Here is a 20,679-nt window from a genome sequence, read left to right on the forward strand (position 1 = left end):
GTTTTTTTTTTTTTTAAAGATTTTATTTTTCCTTTTTCTTGCCAAAGACCCCCGGGACATAGTTGTGTATTTTTAGTTGTGGGTCCTTTCAGCTGTGGCATGCGGGATGCCGCCTCAACATGGCTTGATGAGCGGTGCCATGTCCACACCCAGGATCCGAACCGGCGAAATCCTGGGCCGCTGAAGTGGAGCACGCGAACTTAACCGCTTGGCGGTGGGGCCGGCCCCTAATTTCTGTAGTTTAAGCCACCCAGTCTATGGTATTTGGTTGTGGTAGCCTGAGCTGACTAATATACATTCTTATTAGTGAAGTTTTCAAATGTCCAGGTTTTATGCGTGAATGTCAAGAAGTGTGAAAAAAACAGAAAGGAGATAGAGACCAGGAAAAAGAAGTATGAAGCCAAGAGTATGGCCGAGAGCAGGGCTGTCAGTTTAGACACTAACTGAAAAGTTGCAGAGAGAGAAGACAAACCCCTCTCCTCAGTTGCTGGCATTTCTACAACAGAAAGTGAGTCAGTGTACCTCATATACAGTTATATTATTGAGCACTTGTGTAGGCACCCTAAAAATCTTAGGGTAGAAAAATTAATCATTCTAGAGACAATACGATAGAGTGGTTAAGACTGATGCCTGTGAAGTTTTAAGTGCCTGGGATCTCATCTCAACTCTACCACGTAACAGCTATGTAACCTTGAGTAAGTTACTCAAATTTTTTTAAATTTGTAAAATGGAGATAATAATGAACAAAAATGACCTCATGTTAGAAAGTGCCCGGCACCTAAGTCCCCATAAACGTTGCCTAGTATTACTTCCTCGCCGTCTTCCTCCTTCTTATTCTAACAAGGATGTACAGAGGAATCATGTAGCATTTAAAAGAATGTATACATGTCCAGGCCTCATACCCAAAGATTCTTATTCAGGAAGCCTAGAATGTGGCCCTGACATCTGTATTTCGTAAAAACTCCATAGCCAACTTTGATGCAACAAAAGTTAGATCCACAAGTGAAGTGGTTAAGAGTGGAGCTCTGGAATGAGACATTTGTTGTTAGTGTCATCGAGTGGATTCTGACTCCTAGTGACTCTGTGGACAGCAGAGTGGAACCTTACCCAGTGTTTTTGCGCCACCTTTTCACCTTCTGGTGCTCTATCAGACAATGCTCCATTGCTACTCATAGGGTATATACATGGCCAATTTTTTCTGAAGTAGGTGGCCAGGTCCCTCTTGCTAGTCTGTCCCAGCCTGGAAGCTCTGCTGAAACCTGTCCACCATGGGTGACCCTGCCGGTGTTTGAAATCCCGGTGGTACAGCTTTCAGGGTCACAGCGACACCCAACCACCACAGTATGACAACCGATGGACAGACAGGTGGTGTGGTTCCCTGACTGGGAACTGAACCCGGGTCACAGCTGCCAGAGCGCCACACCTTAACCACTAGACCGCCAGGGCTGGCTGGAATGAGACACACGGGTTCAAATCCAAGGTCTACCAAATACTTAGTAGGTGATCCTAGGCAGGTTACTTAAGTTATTTTCATATTTTATCTGTAAAAAGGGGATGCTATTACTGAACCTTACAGAGTTGTTTTAAATAATTAAATAAAATAATACAAATTAGTGCCTGGCACATGGTAAACAACGAACAACAGCTGTTTTATTATTTTTGTCATTGTTATACTGAACTTGGTAATATGGCCACACAAGTATCATCATCATCACTTCCAACAAGAAAGCATTTTCAAGCTTTACCGTCAGCTACTTCCTCAACACACAGCACAAATTTGTACACTAAAAGCCAAAAACGAGATGACTGGTCACTTTAAAGCCACACCTAAAGAACACTGATGTACACATCTTTAATCCCTAGAATATTTAACTCACTCAGAACAGCTGACATTGATAAACTTTCTTTAATGTAGAAAAATATAAAAGTTTCTACTTATTTTAACATCTCTATATTTATAACAATTTTATAGAAAGTACAACTGAATAACAAACTGTTTTATGCTTCCATCTTAAGATATTATTTAATAAAATGTATACTTGAATACTTTTATAAACTTTCATTTCCATTCCATATTTACAACTTCACTTTACAAAATTAAATCCTAAAATGGAAGGTGTGAACCCATTCTCAGGGAAGTCAACTCCATTCCAATGCATCCATTTTCTCAACATCTGTTTCCTCCAAGCCTCCTTGAAGTAGTGCATCCGCTCCTATCACTCTCTTGAAATTATATTCTTCAAAGTTAACAATAAACCAATGATAACCAAATCTCTTATTCTCTCTCTCTTTTTTTTGTGTGTGAGGAAGATTGGCCCTGAGCGAACATCTGTACAAGTCTTCCTCTCTTTTGTATGTGCGATGCCACCACAGCGTGGCTTGATGAGCGGTATGTAGATCTATGCCTGGAATCTGAACTGGCAGACCCCAGGCCACCGAAGTGGACTGGATGAATTTAACCACTATGCCACAGTGCCAGTCCCCCTATTTTTTTCTTAATCCTCATTGATCTTGACTTTTCGCAACATTTTTCTCTTTTGCTATCCATGAGTCTGTCCTTTCCTTTCCTATCACAATCTTACCATTCCTTCAATGTCCAACTCCAATCACACCAATTCACCTTGATTAATCTTTATTGATTTTAGTAGAAATATGTACTCAAATCATCTTATGTAACAAGGCACTAAGGATTCAGAGAATAAGTCTCATATCACTTAATATCTATACTATTTATTTAGACTCTTATACCACCTTAACTGCCACTTAACCATGAGCCAAGCGTTTACGTGCTCTTTGAAAGTAGAAATCTTATATTTCATAGCAGTGTCATGTACATAGTAAAAATCCTGTGCTTGTTGAGTGAATACATAAATTCTCAAGACATTACCATATAAACTTGCTTAAATTTCATTTAGGTAATCTATTAAAAATATTATAGTTTTGTGTTAAGAATTAATCTTTAAAATGCAGGATTATTGAAGATATCAAGAAACTGATTACTGCACTCTATTTTCTATTATCCTTGTCTTGATTTAGAGTAAACTATAATATATATTTTAAAACACCTGCATGTCCATGTAATTCTGTAGCGATATGCTACACTATACAAACTCTGCCCTAATAGGATCTTTTTGGTTAATTTTTAAATAAGTCACACGAGTCAAGATGAAAGCCACAGCAGACAGAATTATAATTAAGGTCTAGGCAGACAACATAATTTTGGATCCTACGGTTAGATGTTAAACAAGTTACTAAGCAGCATTCTCTGCTTTTTAATTATGTTCTGCATGTCTTCGCTTATTTGCAAATGGTCAAACTATATTTATTCATTTTAAAACATAGAAAACATTTTTTTAAAAATAATTTCCACAATCGAAATAAACCCAAATATTCCTGTGTTTTCCAAGTATAACAGAAAATGATATTTTGAGTATAGAAAGAAATGTTCTTGAATTTCAATATTCAAAAGAACTGTCCTAGTCAATCAGTCAATGAACAAAGCAAAAATTTAATGTTCAAGGTAGGGAAAACCATTACCTTCATACAGAAATGATTAGCTCCTTATTTTCTATCTCAGTGAAGGCCAGAGAAACTGAGACATATATTCCTTGATTTAAATCTTGTATCGCCCCAATCATAAATTGCAATTTTAAGTACTGTCATGACATTTTATGGAACTCATTTGTAAATGTGGTATTGCATTTTTCTTTATAACAATATTTTTTAAAAATATTCGGTGTAAGAGAAATGGACACAATTTAAAATCATAATATATATTGGTACGTATCACAAGCCAAATCATGTCCTCTTCACTCCCCCTTCAACAAATAACAAGCATAAATGGTAAAAACTCAACAGAGTAGGGTTAGCCTATAAGCTGAGTATTAGTCCCACTGGCAAAACACTAAGACCATAATGAGCGGACACCTTCTTTAACCAAATGATGCATGATATTTACAACAGAGAGGGAGGATATCACACCTTATTATTTCCATAGGCCATATCCATTGCTTCTAGGGATAAGGAGCAAAGCGCATTTATTAAATGATGCAATGATACGTCATCAAGATACCTAAAATAAAAATGAAGGAATAAGACATTCTGATCTAAAATATACAGCCAATAATAATGTTTCCATCAATTTAAAAAACTGACTCTTACTGTGAGCTTTCAAACAGTCTTGAAAGTATATTGGAAATCACTGGTAAATCTGTCATCACTGCTGTTGTTAGAACCTAAGGGACGAATAAAATTACATGTAACATATGAACACTTTGGGAAGCACGAATTCTCTAAGAATTACTAGAACTCACTGTACTGGGTCCTTCTACAGCTCTCCCAGGTTTCAAGGCACCACCACTACTAGGCTTTAATCCCAGAATCCACACAAGATGCTGTTTAAAAAAAATCAAAACAAAGAAACTTATAAAACGATAAAAATTCTAATAACTAAAATTAGAAATCAGTACTAACTTCTGACAACTAAAACCAAAATCAGTAATAGGTTTCTAATAACTAAATTTAAATCATTAATTAACATTCATTTAAAATCCTTATTATACCAAGCATAGGCAGAACTTAGGCCATGAGGAGAAACATTCCATCACTTCATACAATATAAGCCATGTCTTTTTTCCTTCCCAACTTCTCCTCTTCCATACTTACTGTCTATTCCTTAGGTCTGCCCCAAGACCAATAGGCATCGCTTAGTTTAATTGTTAGCACTTAGATATAAAAACAACACTGACCTCTGACCCAGAGACTACAGCATACCTGTAGAGTTGCCAAGACAAGTTGCCATGATGTTCCAAGAACAGCTCCATGGCAGTGTGCCAAGTTAAGTAAAGTCCTCATACACTGGATATTTTTTGAAGTTAGCTATATTAAAAAAGAATATATTTGCAAGAACTGTTACGCATTCTTGAAAATTAAAAGCTTGTAAAGCAACATCACTGTATTCAAATACTTTTTTAAATAAGAGCCAAAAATATTAAGAAAATAGGTTTGGATGGTTTTGTACAGAACAAATTCATTTGCTTAAAAGTTGTGTTATCTTAGTCGGTTATGATAATGTGAACTGCATATATAGTTTCTTCTAGAGGTATGATCCAGGAAAAAGAAAGTAAATAAATGTAATGATAAATTTTGGCAAACACACTAAAAAAGGTACAAACGTTTCCTTAACAGTTAATTGGTAACCCAGAAAAGAACAAGTACTTTACCATTACTGTCCCTTGAGGCTGGACTGCTAGCGGCTGACCAACTGCCACAACTTGCTGGTGAGATTCACTTGATGGGCTTATCATCATAACACTTTGGCCCTGAATGGAATATGCTAGGATACAAAAGACAATCCAAATAATTAAAATATACTTTTCATCTTGCATTCAAAGTAATGTTATATTTTAAACAATAATCTGATTAAATGAAGCTCAACTATGACACTTATTTAGTTATCTATTACCTATATGCAAACATTTAAAAATCTCATGAGGTGCAAAAACCAAGACAATAAATAAATATTAAGTAATTTTCTATCTACCTTTTAAAAATAATAAAGCTTCAGTAGATTTCTTCATAAGCAAAACAGAATTAGGACACTCAGTATTTTTTTTTTTGTGAGGAAGATTCACTCTGAGCTAACAGCCATTGCCAATCTTCCTCTTTTTTCTTTTGCTTGAGGAAGATTTGCTCTGAGCTAACATCTGTACCAATCCTCCTCTATTTTGTATGTGGGATGCCTCCACAGCGTGGCTGATGAGTAAAGTAGGTCCACACCCAGGATCCAAACCCACAAACCTGGGCCACGAATGCAGAGCACATGGAACTTTAACCACTCAGCCACAGGGCCAGCCTCAGGACACTCAGCATTTTAAATATGTATTCCCAGTAAACTTTTCCAGTTAAACTCAAAGACCTATATTCATATTTTCAGTCTGAAAACTGAATAACACGTTGAAATATCTTAATGTTACATATAACAAATGTGAATGTTTTCAAAGTATTCAATGAGGGGAAAATATGTGAACGTCAACTTAATCTAAGTAGTTGCAAACATCACTGTTCTACTAGCTCCGTTAAAAATATTAACCACCACCATTTCAACAGTACGTTATAGTTGACAAAGGACTTCTTGATTTATCTTCTTTTATCCTCACAATTGTTGAGTAAAATTGGTATTATTTTCCTCCCATCCCCACTGTTTTAAAGAGATAGAAGAAACTGAGGATCAGGGGCATTAACTTCTCACAGAGGTCAGAGTCAGCGAGTGGAAAAGCAGAGGCTTAACTCAGAACTTCTACAATCTCTTCTCTACACCATGTGCCCCTACCAGATGAAGAGAACTGAAGTAAGCTCAAGCCTTACATTTGCTGGAAAGAGTGGCCGCAGTGGTGGCATTCAATACAGTGAGAGCGTAATGGGGAGGCAGGGAACCTTTGCATATCGCAGTTATGAAGGCATCTCTTGAAGTTACAAGGCCCAGTCGTCCACAGAGAGCAGCCATAGTCAGCTCAGCTTTTAATATATTCTCAGTGGCAGCTTCATCTGTACTGAAAAGATTAAGTATTTTATTTAATATAACTAATTTTTAATTACACTGCAAACATGATGTGGAAATACATATTCAGTGAAGTTTTAAGAACATCTATACAAAAATATTGTTAAAATCAATACATTTAAGAAGGAATTTTAACTAATTAACATAATATCTGAAAATCTGAACTGGGTATAAGCAATGTACACTATATATATTCATTATTGAAGAAAATGGTTAAGAACTCAAAGATTTAACTTAAAATGCCAAAGAATTTTAAAATCAGTAAATTCTGTGATTCTGAGGAAAAATATCAAAGAAATTGAATAATATATTCACCATCATTGAAAAAGTAGTCGGGCTTCAAATGAAAAAGGCATTCTGTAATTTCAGGATTACATTTTCCATTAAAATACTGCGACAATTCTTGTGGAGAGAGGGGCAAGGATGGGATGGGGGAGGCGGATGGCAGAAAAAGAATAATGTTCTACACATATTAAAAGCTAATATTAGAAAATAATTCTTAGGACAACTTTGTGTAAACTATTTTCATGTTTGGTGTTTTATAAGTGCCACATGCAACATAAAACATACAAAGACTGAATACCTGGCATCGAGGAGGAGTGAGAGAGCAGCAAGCAGCCCACACCAGCAGGCGTTCACCATTTCTTCCCAAACAGCTCTACTAACTTAAAGGACAAAACGTACGAAACTTAAGTTAACTATCTTTTTTTTAATATATACTATTACTTCCTATTCCCTTCCCCTTTACCGGCCCAAACTTTCGGTCTGTGTGACCAGCTGGCTCAGCCAGGAGACTGGTTACATACATTGGGAATCGAGCAAATAGGTAAATACATGGAGTAAAATGAGATAGGTTTCTCACTGTTGGAGAAGTGAATTACAAATACAGAAAGTTAAAAATAAATCTTGTGATATTAAACCAGAATTGGAGAAACTGGTATGACCTCCTGGTATTTAACATAGATAGGGAGATGTGTGCTTGTGTGTGTGTATATTTCCTATTTAAGGAGCAAGAAGCACACATAGTGCCCATGTGCTAGTTTCTAAATTCTGTTCTCCACTAAAAGGAACTCTGGCTCCTTGGAAAAATAACTGACTCCTCGCTGGGCAAGAAAAATCCAGGAAGAGCTTGGAACATTTTGCTGTATCAGATAATAGAGAAGTGTTCAGAAAATGTCAAAAGGACATAGGGATATGTTCAAAAAGATATAGGAGCCAGCTAGAAAGGGGTCCCAGCAGCCATGTCACGGAAAATCTGAGTGTCAAATCGAATAATGATAATCATAGACTGTAGCCCTTTGAAAACACAGGAATCCATGAATCCAGATTAATATAAATGAATAAATGAAAAAAATAAACAAATGGAGAGAAGGGAAAGCTCTCTTCCATAGTAGAGGTCTCAAAGTATTTCTCCACAAAAAAGTTAACAATTAACTTTGCACTGAAGAAACCAGGCAGACATCATATTACTCAAATGATAAAAGTTAATATTACCACTAATGAGATATACTGATATTGTACGCCTCCTGATGTGTTGATACTCTAGGCATAGCACAGCATCATCTCTGTGGTAGCATTGACAAAAATGAATACATTGAATCTAATTATGAGGAAACAAGACAAACCCAAAGTGACTGGCCCGTACTCTTAAAAAATGTCAAGGTCTTACAAACAAGGAAAACTAAGGAACTGTTCCAGATTGAAGGAGAGTACAGAGATATGAACTAAATACAACATGTGATCCTGGACCATGAAGGACATCACTGTGGCAACTGGCCAAATTTCCACAGGGTCTGGGATTAGATGCTAAATTTCTGATGGCACTTGTGCTGTGGTTATACAGAAAACTGTCCTTATTTTTAGAAAATACACACTGAAGTATTAAGGGGGAATGGGGCATCATGCCTGCAACTTATTATCAAATAGTTCTGAAAAATACATATGACATGTATATGGAGAGAATGCTAAGGCAAATACGATAAAGTGTTAACAACTGGGAAATCAGGTGAAGGATACATGGGAACTCTTATTTTTGCAACTTCTCTGAAAATTTCAAATTATTTCAAAATAAAAATTGAAAATACAGACTCATAATAATTTACCTATTTCCGTATCCAGCTGGTCTGATGTTGACTGCAATTCTTGCTGTTCTGATGACTGTGTTGGTGAAGAAGCTGCTTCAGTGGTAGTCTGACATTCTGTTTCAACCTCCCCTAACTCTCCTTCAATCATACTGGTGATTCCACGTACGAGGTCTAGCAAACAATGGAATGCCACAGACATGGCATAACCCTCTGGTATAGTCGGGGGCTCAACTTTGTCCAACATCTCTAGGCTGAAATTATGAAGAATTCAGAACATTAATGAAAAGTCATAATGATGAAAATATCCATTTTCATAATTTGTAAACCATAGAAATTAAGATTAAAAGAATAGCAAAAGTAAATGGACATTACTGAGTTTGTTTCATTTGGAGGAGAGATCCTTTGATGGTATTCTAAGAAACTCATTAGAAAAATTAAGGCCAGACCACTCTCATAACAAATTATTTTAATAATTTACTTTCTCCCTCTCCCCTCAATTGTGCCAATATTTTAATTAATTGTTGATATTAGAAAAATACAGACTTACATACAAAATAGAATAAGACTTAAACAGATTATAAAACTTTTCAGACTCTGACTTGGGTGCTTTTAAAATAAGGTGCTACCAAATCGATCCTATAAAGAGGAAGATGCTTTCACATGGAAGAAAAGTATTACTGTGAGATATCCAGCTCACCCGTCATCTCAGATACAATCTACCATGAGGGTAAGACTAATACTTAGAGCATCAGTGTGTCAAGTTCAAATTTTAGAGCAGTTTCTATCCTGTAGTTAGAACAAAGCTTTTAGAAGGAAAGACAACAAATCTTTTGTCTTAAATCACAGCAGACGGGGAATTATGGTTTTAAATCCCTTAAAATTGAAATCTGTCATGATAATTCAGTGGTGACAGAACAATGCTATAAGGAAAGAATGGTGCTAGAACTGGATATTCATGTGAAAGAGTGATGTTGGACCCCTATCTCACACCATATACAAAATTTAACTCAAAATGATCAATGACCTAAATATACGAACTAAAATTACAAAATTTTTAGAAGAACACATAGGTAAAATTCTTCATGACCTCAGATTAGGCAACAGTTTATTAGATATGATGCCAAAAGTACAAGTAACAGAAGAAAAAATAGACAAAGGGGATTCATCAAAATTAAAAATTATTGTGCTACAAAGGAGACCATCAAGAAAATGAAAAGACAATCCACAGAATGGGACAACGTTTCTGCAAATCATATATAACAGAGTAGATGCATAATATTTAAGAACGCCTTCAACTAACTAATATAAAGACAACCCAATTAAAAGAGAGCAAAGAATCTGAATAGACATTTCTCCCACAATGATATATAAACGGATAATAAGCACATGAATGAGATGCTAAAAGTCATCAGTCATTAGAGAAATGCAAATTGAAACATAGTAAGATACCACTTCACACGCACTAGGATAGCTATGATCAAAAGATGGACAATAGGGGACGGTCATGTGGCTGAGTGGTTAAGTTCGTGCACTCTGCTTTGGAAGCCTAGGGTTTCGCTGGTTCAGATCCTGGGCATGGACCTAGCACTGCTCATCAAGTCATGCTGAGGCGGCGTCCCACGTAGCACAACCAGAAGGACCTGCAACTAGGATATACAACTGTGGCCAGCCCGGTGGCACAGCGGTTAAGTTCACACAGTCCGCTTCTCGGTGGCCCGGGGTTTGCCAGTTCAGATCCCGGGTGCGGACATGGCACTGCTTGGCACGCCATGCAGTGGTATGCATCCCCCATATAACGTAGAGGAAGATGGGCATGGATGTTAGCTCAGGGCCAGGCTTCCTCAGCAAAAAAGAGGAGGACTGGCAGTAGTTAGCTCAGGGTTAATCTTCCTCAAAAAAAAATTAAAAATCAAAAAATTTAAAAAAATAGAATACACAACTATGTACTGGGGGTTCTTTGGGGAGAAGGAAAAAAAAAAGGTGGACAATAACAAGTATTGCTGAGGACGTGGAGAAATTTGAACCTTCCTACATTGTTGGTGGGAATGTAAAATGGTAAGGTAGCTTAGGAATCAGTTTGACAGTTCTTCAGAAAGTTAAACATTGAGTAACTATATGACCCAGCAATTCCACTCCTAGGTACATATCCAAGAGAAATGAAAACATCTGTCTACACAGAAACTTATAGACAAATGCTCATAGCAGCACTATCTGTAATAGCCAAAAAGTAGAAACAACCCAAATGCCCAACAATTGATGAAGAGATAAACAAAATGTGGTATACCCATAAATTGGAATATTATTCAGCCACAAAAAGAAATGAAGTGCTGACACATGCTACAACATGGATGAACCTTCAAAACATTATGCTGTGTGAAAGAAGCCTGACACAAAAGAATATTTATTGTATGATTCCATTTATGTGAAATATCCAGAATAGGCAAATCAACAGAGACAGAAAGTGGATTAGTGGTTGCTAGGGGGTGGGGAAAGGGAGATTAGGCAATGACTGCTGATAGGTATGGGGTTTCTTTCTGGGGTGATGAAAAAGTTCTGGAATAAGATGGTGGTTATGGTAGCATAACTTTTGAATATAATAAAACCATGAATTGTACAGTGTAAAAAGGTGAATTTTATAGTATGCGAACTATATCTCAAAAACAAAATTGAAATCACTAAACATTACAATAAGAAAAGTTAATAAAAATAATTCATCTCAAATTCTAAAAGTCCCTGAATCATTTTTAAGCCTAGAAAAGGAAGGTAATTTATAAAGAAATGTAAAACTCAGAATAAACAATAAAAACACCTATATATAACTATCATTTATGGAGCAATTACTCTCAGCCTGGAACTCTAAAGGTTTTTTAATGTGTATGATCTCATTTAACTCCTCACAAAACCCCTAAGAGATAGAGATGATGAAACTGAGGACTAAGGTGACACAGTTATTGAATTAGCAGTTTCTAATCCAAGTCTGACTCTAAACCCTATCAATTTAACCTCTAATATCTGCCAACTCTGAACATTTTAAAATTTAGGTATTCAATCAAAATATATTTATATTATTGATCAAGAAATCTAAGCTCAAGTGGGGAGGTAAAGAATGTTTATAGGTCTAAACTTTGCCAGGCCAATTAGCCTTACAGAGCCACATACTAAACCAATCAGTGCTAAGCATCTTGTTAGATAAAACCCTGTTCTCAAAGAAGAAACGGTCTATTGGATAATGCATCTAAAACGGATTTTAAAAATCCTAAACATCAGGGGCTGGCCCCATGGCCGAGTGGTTAAGTTCATGTGCTCCGCTGCAGGCAGCCCAGCGTTTCCTTGGTTCGAATCCTGGGCACGGACATGGCACTGCTCATCAAACCATGCTGAGGCAGCATCCCACATGCCACAACTAGAAGGACCCACAATGAAGAATATACAACTATGTACCAGGGGGCTTTGGGGAGAGAAAGAAAAAAAATAAAATCTTCAAAAAAAAAAAATCCTAAACATCAGAAACTGTAATTCTAAAATTCTACGGTACAGCCTTTTAAGCACTAGAATAGTTAAGAGAAAAAGGTAATTTATACTTATTTTTATTTTATACCTAAAACAAAGCTCAGTTTCTTATTTCACTGTTTCAGTGCTATTTTATTAGAATTACTACATAAATTCCACTTTTAGATAAAATGTATCCCATTTATTTAAATATTTTAAATTTAAGGTCACGTTGCAAAACCGTCACTAGGTCAACTTTGAAGGGAGCCATAGTGTAATAAATCTGAAAGAATATAATGTCTCCAATACTTATGTCAAAACTACTTCCGTCTATACATCACTTAAGTTTTCAAATTATTACATACTTAAGAAGTCAATAAAAGAACAGGATATACAATCAAGATTTATATGTATGCCTTCAAAGAAAATAGCGAAAATCATTTTATACTGACCCTTACAATGAACAGATGAATGAGGATGCAATTCAACGGGGAAGCTCCAACGTGAACACACTAACTCATGGACAAAAGAACACCCAGTATTTTCTGGCGATTTCTGGTTTCAGAAGCGAGTAATCTCAGTATGGACAGTGCTAAAAAAACATCTATCTATATGTTCCTTTAGAGATTTAGTCCTAACCTTGTCTTAAAGATAAGAAAATTAAGATCAAGTGAAATAAGGTGCTGTACTCAAAATCACAGTATTTAGTAGTAGGAGTTAAAATCTAAGTCTTTTAATTGATAAGGATTAAATTATCAATAAATAATTTGTTTTTAGACTTTTACTTTATTAGCAAAGGAGCAATTCTTACAGCTCGGCCAAGTATTTACTCTCTTATCATTTGTTTTAATTTTTCTTCCTCAAGCACACATCTTCACTCTCTCCCTTCAATTATGTCTTTGCTCAATCTTATTTCCTCAGAGATCCTTTCTGATCCATCTTCACTTTTGTCACTCTCTATCCCCTTAACTTAACTTTTCTTCAAAGAATCAATCACTACCCAAGGTGATATTATATGTTAGTGTTTTTATTTACTGACTACCTCACTCACTCAAACGTAAGCTCCAGAGCAAAGCAATTTTCTTCTGTGTTGGGGTCTTTTAAATGACTAAGAATAGCAATGAATTTTAGTTAAATCTTTCAGTCCTCTTTGACTCTATATTTACAATTTTAGGCAAAATAAAGCTGCACAGCAAAATATCATTATGATGACACAATGCAGACTGACATACCACGTAAATTTATGATTTAAACTAAACTAGTCAGCAATCCAGAGACTTATTGTCTTGAGTCTTGATTTACTGTCACCAGAATGGTGTTTTAATTATACACACCAATTACTCAAAATATATTAGTTAAACGCCTTGCAGTAACTGTTACAACGTTAAACCTATGTAGTATTGACTGCGTTATCTCTGTAAGCACTACACTTCAGCAAGACAAGAAAAATCGACAATACACTGCTGAATATGTATTTGTTAAGTTGAAACGGCTAGGCAATTAAAAAATAACACATAACACGTGGAATCCATTAAACAGTTTTAATTAATTAAAGTTTCATATTAAACCCCAATAACGTGCTTAGCTAAACACCTAAAACAACTTTTCTCACCTATAGAACCCTGAAAGGTAACTATATCCCCACTCCCATTTTACAGGTGAGGAGACCAAGACTGAAAGAGGTTAACCTGAGGGTAACTCAGGCTAGCAGCCCTAAGTCCAAGGGGTCTGAAGTCAAGCCTCCATTTAAATCAAAAAGTCACAGGGAACAGGTGAATAGGTCCTTAGGGAAAGAAACCACACTTTGTTTTACAATGCTGTTAACAGAATACAAATACTACAAAAGAAAATAAACAAAATCCAGTCCTAGATAAAATTCTCAAAATGTGACGCAAGAAAATTAGTTCTAAAATGTTAGAAATATTAGGTCTAAAATTTAAAATCTAATGCACTAAGAAACACTTTAGGATAAAATATCACCCCTAACAATACCATTCCTTACCAAATAATGCTACTAGTACTTACTACGTGGCTTTAGCACTGCCTTGTACTGTTATAGTCAGAATAGGTATCCAAGTTCCTCTATATTCAAACGCTGGTAGCAAAGTAACACCTCCGCCAATCCCCAACATTCCTGTGCTAGCCGGTGCTGAGATGGGGCCGCCCACGTTATTGTTTCCTATTAGATAAGGGGAAGAAAGCAAAGACATTAATTTACTATTTAATTCCAAATCAATAATATTCAAACACCTAGTCAATTAAAAAAAATTGTGCTATAGGAATGGATACTGCACAAATAAAATTTTATCAATCCTATTTTGGCTATTAGAGTCTTCCTATTTCCTCAAAACATCATTTCCTTTTACAAATAAAAGGTACTAATAAGTTAAATTACTGACAAACTTTGTAATATATCTTCCATTAGCCCATTTTTTACCAGAGGTGGGAATAAAGAATAAAAAGACCACCAACCAGACAGTAAAAAGTGGAAGAGAAAGAAAATAAAGGGAAACAAGACATACATTGATTTCCAAACAAACTTAAATCAGGTTCACCCGTTTTCTTAAAAGAGAGACTAGCAGAGCTCCTAAGGTGGTAACCAGACTCTTTAAAGAGAGGCACCAAATGAAGATTCTCCTAAAACGAAGATGAGCATCCAAACTTTTGTTCTTATGTGATTAGAGGAACTGAAAGTATATCAGAGAAGAAAACATATTCTGGAAAGAAATAAACACAGCCGCCTCAGTGAGATCAAATTATTCTTTAAGTGTAAGTCTTTACTATCAACAATTCAAATTTTTCTAGTCACAGGATTTCTATAAAATATCCTCTCAGAATAGTGAATATTGTAAGTCATGGCAGAATACAAAAACCAAAATCTGAGTAAGCCTTTACCAGCTTGGTTTGCAGCAGCAGTATTTCCTGTAGGAGGGACAAGAAACAACGACTGGATAAAAGATCCCAGCGCATTCACAATATCACGGAAAACCTTGGTGGAATGCTGTTTCATGTCATAGGACTGACAAAATGACCTGTAAAATAATCGTAAATGTTTCTGGGAAAAATATTTGAAGATACGAAAAGTTTTAAGCATTTTTTATAGCACATAATGTTGATAAATCAGTCTCGACACTATACTTCAAACCTCTTCATCGCACCTAAGGGATTTTCCCAATTCAGGAGAAAGGTTCAGACAGAGGTCAACGTTCTAAAATAAAGCTATCTTGGCCATATTAACTCAGTAAATTCAGACTGATGGCAATCACTAACCACACTTTTTGCCCATCTCCCAGTTGTTTTCCACACCCCCACCCCTCCATACATACAATATACAATTTTCTTTGTTTAGAAATCCACTAATATTGGGGAATAAATACTTAAACTCTTCCTGTTGGCACAAACACTAACCTAACCATTTAAAAAAATATTGCTGAGGTTTTACCTTAATAATTGAGGCTGCACACAAAGTCTGTGTATTGATTCCACAGCAACAGCTCGTAGCCACTGAGGTTTATCTGCATCCAGAAATTTCACCAGAAGTGATAGAAAGATCTCACATTCGGTTACCTAAAACACGTTAGATTTTTTATAATACTTCTTTAAATCTAAGATAAGAACTATAAATTGCATTCTTGTTCTTAATGTAGTGCTATGGACAAATAAAATTTCAATTTAATTTCTTCCTGCTTTTTCTCCCCACATCTCCCCAGTACATAGTTGTCTATTTTAGTTGTGGGTCCTTGTAGTTGTGGCATGTGGGATACCACCTCAGCATAGCTTAATGAGTAGTGCCATGTCCACGCCCAGGATCCGAACCAGCGAAACCCTGGGCCGCTGAAGTGGAGCATGCAAACTTAACCCCTCGGCCACGGGGCTGACCCCAAAATCTCTTAATTTTAAATAAACTAAAATTCTTAATAGTGAGTAGAGAAAAAGGAGAAGGGAAAATTAGTTATATATGGGAAAGCTAACAGTAAAAATCATCAGTGTCTCTCTGAATACATCCCTGAAAACTCATACTAGCGATCTGGTAACGGGATCGATCTTTTAGCCTTATTCTTTAGAAAGCACTATGAACCAGCCTCGCTCCTGGAAGGCAGCATGTACCATGCAACCTGCTGATCAGGATGTGTGCTCTCTCCCTTCAGTAACACCACAACAGTTTTTCCATGTTCTTCTGCTGCTTAAGAAAGAAGCATTAAGCCAAAGGATGTTTAGCATTCGTTTTCTAGTAGGAAAACATGGAGGAACCTGTAGCAGCTGACAGGTATAAAGTCCTTACAACAAGGCCTAGTACATAGTTTTGCTTTAGTATTAGTTATTACTATTGTTATTAATATAAACCATCTCCTCTGCAAGATCTTTGTAAATAAGTAATAATGTTTAAAGCACATTCTCAACATTATTCATTAAATGTCTGATGACTTGAGTGAATGAACAAACAGAAAGTAACCAGTTTATTCAAAGGTCAAGGGATTGTTTCTGTTACATATTAGTCGAGGACAGAGCAGGTAAGAATTGAGCTGACACTGTAATTACTAGGCAAAACCGAGTCTTCCTTTCTACACCAGGTGCAGCAGGTTATCAGCTATTTTAGCTGGGGTTGCCCCAAAATGAGTGAACACAACATGGGGTAAGGAATTTCAGGAATCTAGTAACCTTCAGGATTTTAGCCCAAAGTCTTAGCAGTTGGTATTTTCTAACACCATTCAGTATCTTTAACTGGATGCTTAAAAGTAGGACATAATCATGACAATAAAGTAGGAGGATAAGTAAACATTACCCTTAGACTGCCCATGACTGAGGAAGTCATAAGAGAGGTTTGTCACTGTCCTAAATACAATATAGTTGAAAAGCACTAGATCAGAAATCATTGGCTCAGCTTCTTTATCCATCAACTTTGTGGACGACAACAAGCTAGGTAACCCTTCTTAGAAAGGATAAAAGTACCTACACCTTCTGCAGAAATCAAATGAGAAAAATATAAGATAAAAAATGTCCCTTAAATATGATAAAGTGCCATGCAAATACAGAGAGCATTACTATTTTTACTAAACAAAGTGATCCCTTTTTAGATAAAAAACTGAAAAAGAAAGAATCGTGCTAGTGTCACTAGGCAACAGTTGTATTTACTGAAGAGTGTCCGCATTGTAGGTCTTTTAAACTGTGCCCTAGCTGCTTCAGAGTCAAAGTGGAACATAAACGTGACGGTAGAACTGAAGGCTCACCAGGCAGGTTTTGAGGTGAGAAAATAAAGCTCTCAGAAACATCAAGTACATCACAGCCAAAGGAATATAAATGGTACAGAAACTTGCCTTGAACAGCGTATCATTGTCTCTTCTATGATAGAGTGACTAGAGTAAAATCAATCACTTAATTTGTACCACAGCCACTAAAATCTTGTGATTTAGGTAAAAGAGAACACCTCTCTCCTGAGGTCTGGAACTTTGCTCTCCCTTCCTCCCTCCTTGCCAAGTGTGAAAGTCTGATCAGAGAACTAGTGTTGAGGACGCTGAATTCTCAGGGCATCAATGTTCTTAAGGGCATCGGTAGAGGGTGCCTACTGTGAATCTGTTAAGCCTCTCCCCAAGAGGCTGCACTCATAGGGAAACAGGTATTAAGATTAGTATCTACTGCCTAAGTCCAATTTTTGTGGCATAAAGATACTTCATGAACTCCATTATACTAGCATGAAGGGAGATGAAAGTTTCTATATTCCTATAGTCCTACAATATTACAATATTTAAATGCAGGAGTCTATTTCTCAGGGGCTGGTTAGAGTTAACCACCTTATAGCTAAAGGATTTGTTAAGTGATAGGATCCTTTGCTAGAGAAATGTCTGTGAAGAAGTAAAAAATTGGGTAGGACAAGTCAGTTTAACCCCATTCATTCCTTTCTAAAAGCAGTAAGTCAAGGGCAGAAGATATGCTAGCCACTTATAACAAAGTTTCATAAACTCCTTAAAGATTATCTTCCTAAAAAAGTTATCTGGGCACGGAGCCTAAGCAATTCAGAGGGCAGAGAAGCACCTCGTTCAGATGGTAGAAAGGGGAAAGAACATATTATACTAGCCATATTATATCTCTACCTGAATGACTGGAGTATTCTAATTTCCGCTAGTCACTCTAGTGGAACTAAGAACTAAGCTATGAAGATTGGTTATCTTCACCTCTGAGCTACTTGATAGAACAAGATAAGCTGTGTGAATACTGGGGGGAAATACTGAGTCTAAAGTGCAGAGATTTCCAAAGTGTGGTCCCTGGAACCCTAGGGGTCCCTGAGACCATTTCAGGGGGTCTGCGAGGTCACAATTATTTTCATAATAAAACTAAGATATTACTTGCCATTTGCAATTTATTGACATTTGTACTGATGGTGTAAAAGCAATGGTGGGTTAAACAGCCAGTGCTTTAGCAGAATGAAGGCAGTAACACCAAACTATACTAGTGTCACTGTATTCTTCACTGCAACACACAATTTTAAGAAGTCTATTTCACTTAAGAACCACAATGAACAAGGGGCTGGCCCCATGGCGAGGTGGTTAAGTTTGTGCGCTCCGCTTCGGAGGCCCAGGGTTTCACGAGTTCAGATGGTACGGTGCTGCTCATCAAGCTACACTGAGGTGGTGTCCCACACGCCACAACTAGAAGGACCCACAACTAAAAATATACAACTATGTACTGGGGGCGCTTTGGGGAGAAAAAGGAAAAATAAAACCTTTAAAAAAAAAAAGAACCACAATGAACAAAAATAAAATGAACATACACAAAAAAACAAAATACAAATTATTGATCTTATAAAATCTGATCCATAAGTGCATGTCTTAATTTTCTGTGTGGCAGATGGGAAGTACACATAAAGCACTTTGCTCTGTATCAAAGTACAATGGCTGTCTGGAGGACAAGCACAGTTACAAACTGACCTAGACACATTTCTCCCTACAGAACATTTTAACTGAAAGAGTAAATGGCAAGCTATGACTATTTTAGACTTGTGTATACTGCAGACATTTTCTCTAAAATGAACAAAGTAAGCCCGGCGAAACAACTGACAGTATTTGTTGCTGATGATAAGATTCGAGCCTTCAATCAAAAAATGGAATTTTGGGAAAACTTGTACCTGACGCTGTGACCTTGACAGCTTCTTAGGAACAGAAGACTTTTCTGATAAATGGGTGGTAATATTAACATATAGGATTTTTGGTACTGTATGAAGTGTTAAGATTTGGAATATGTCCACAACTAAAACACATGATTTACAAAATCATGCATGAGTAAAAGATACAATAGAAACACAAGATGAATCTTAATGCAACCTAGTACGAAAAAATCATTAATATGGTTTCAGATTCTACACCTTTAAGAAAGTGTCACCAGTCCAGTTTGTTGTTATATCAAAGAAGAATATCCACCATCATCTGAAAAGGCCATTAGATAATTCTGCCTCTTCCAACTACCTATCTTTGTGAGGCCACATTTTCATATTCTTCAACCCAAACAACATATCACAACAGAATGAAAACAGAAGATACGAGAATCCAGCTACCTTCTATTAAACCAGTCATTAAAGAGATTTGCAAAAAATGTAAAACAATGCCTTTTTTTCCTTTGGAAAATATAGATTTTTTCCATAAAAATAAGTTTTTCTCACCCTACAGCTGCCACACCTCTCACTTTTGCCCTTGGAGACTGTAGAATGTCGGAATTTTCTCCAAACTAAGAAGTCCTAATGTAACAAATATAACACAGAAGAATTAATATCTTCTATACATCTGAAGAATACATCTTCGCAAACACAGTCCTACAGCTGCTTTATTTGGAAGTGAAGCTTTATCACTTGGTCATTACCCGCAACTGACGAGTGAAGTACAGAAATAGGCCTTTTTCTTCTTTCTGGCAGTAACAGTCAATCTTTTCTGTAGCTGGCTGTGCTGTTATCTCGCCCCTCCACTCCCCCAAATCAAGGAGAATTAGGTCAAAATATGGAGAATGGTATAAGAGCGGTACAAGAAACTTGGTACCTGCAGCTTTGGAGAGGGAAAGGAATGAGACCTAAGACACACTGAAGTAGGGCCAGCCTCGTGGCTGAGTGGTTAAGTTCGTGCACTCTGCTTCGGTGGCTCGGGGTTTGCCAGTTCAGATCCTGGGCAAAGACCTACACATCACTCATCAAGCAATGCTGTGGCAGCATCCCACATAGAAGAACTAGAAGGACCTACAACTAGGTACTGGGGCTTTGGGAAGAAAAAAAAAAGAGGAAGATTGGGAACAGATGTTAGCTCAAAGCCAATCTTCCTCAAAAAAAAAAAAAGAAAAAGAAAGAAAAAGAAAAGAAAGTGAAAGTGAAGTAGTAAAATGCAGGGGGTAAGAGCGTAGTTTTAGGGGTCTAAAAGAATTAGTTAACACCCCAGCTCTGCAGCTTATAAACCGTATGGTCTCCAGCAAATTACATAAATACCCTGAGCCTCATTTTCTCAGCTGTAAAAGAGAAATACAAATGCCTGCTTTACAACAGGGTTGCAGTAAAGTCTAAACGAACTAATAGAC

General features: G+C 36.7%; 1 protein-coding gene across 2 annotated transcripts in view; it reads right to left on the bottom strand.

Annotated features, from left to right (window-relative positions):
* Positions 1 to 20,679, bottom strand: part of MON2 (MON2 homolog, regulator of endosome-to-Golgi trafficking) — a 103,966-nt gene that overhangs the window by 45,524 nt on the left and 37,763 nt on the right. For both annotated transcript variants that reach the window (XM_046658089.1, XM_046658080.1), the window contains exons 9-19: positions 15,575 to 15,699; positions 15,028 to 15,164; positions 14,158 to 14,311; positions 8,662 to 8,894; positions 7,143 to 7,224; positions 6,367 to 6,551; positions 5,223 to 5,335; positions 4,774 to 4,878; positions 4,314 to 4,394; positions 4,162 to 4,235; positions 3,982 to 4,072 (exon numbers count right to left, since the gene is read on the bottom strand). In XM_046658089.1, the coding sequence (XP_046514045.1) occupies positions 3,982 to 4,072; positions 4,162 to 4,235; positions 4,314 to 4,394; positions 4,774 to 4,878; positions 5,223 to 5,335; positions 6,367 to 6,551; positions 7,143 to 7,224; positions 8,662 to 8,894; positions 14,158 to 14,311; positions 15,028 to 15,164; positions 15,575 to 15,699 (1,380 nt within the window). The remainder of the gene's footprint in view (positions 1 to 3,981; positions 4,073 to 4,161; positions 4,236 to 4,313; positions 4,395 to 4,773; positions 4,879 to 5,222; positions 5,336 to 6,366; positions 6,552 to 7,142; positions 7,225 to 8,661; positions 8,895 to 14,157; positions 14,312 to 15,027; positions 15,165 to 15,574; positions 15,700 to 20,679) is intronic.

The sequence above is a fragment of the Equus quagga genome, chromosome 1 (assembly GCF_021613505.1).
Source record: "Equus quagga isolate Etosha38 chromosome 1, UCLA_HA_Equagga_1.0, whole genome shotgun sequence".
Lineage (NCBI taxonomy): Eukaryota > Metazoa > Chordata > Mammalia > Perissodactyla > Equidae > Equus > Equus quagga.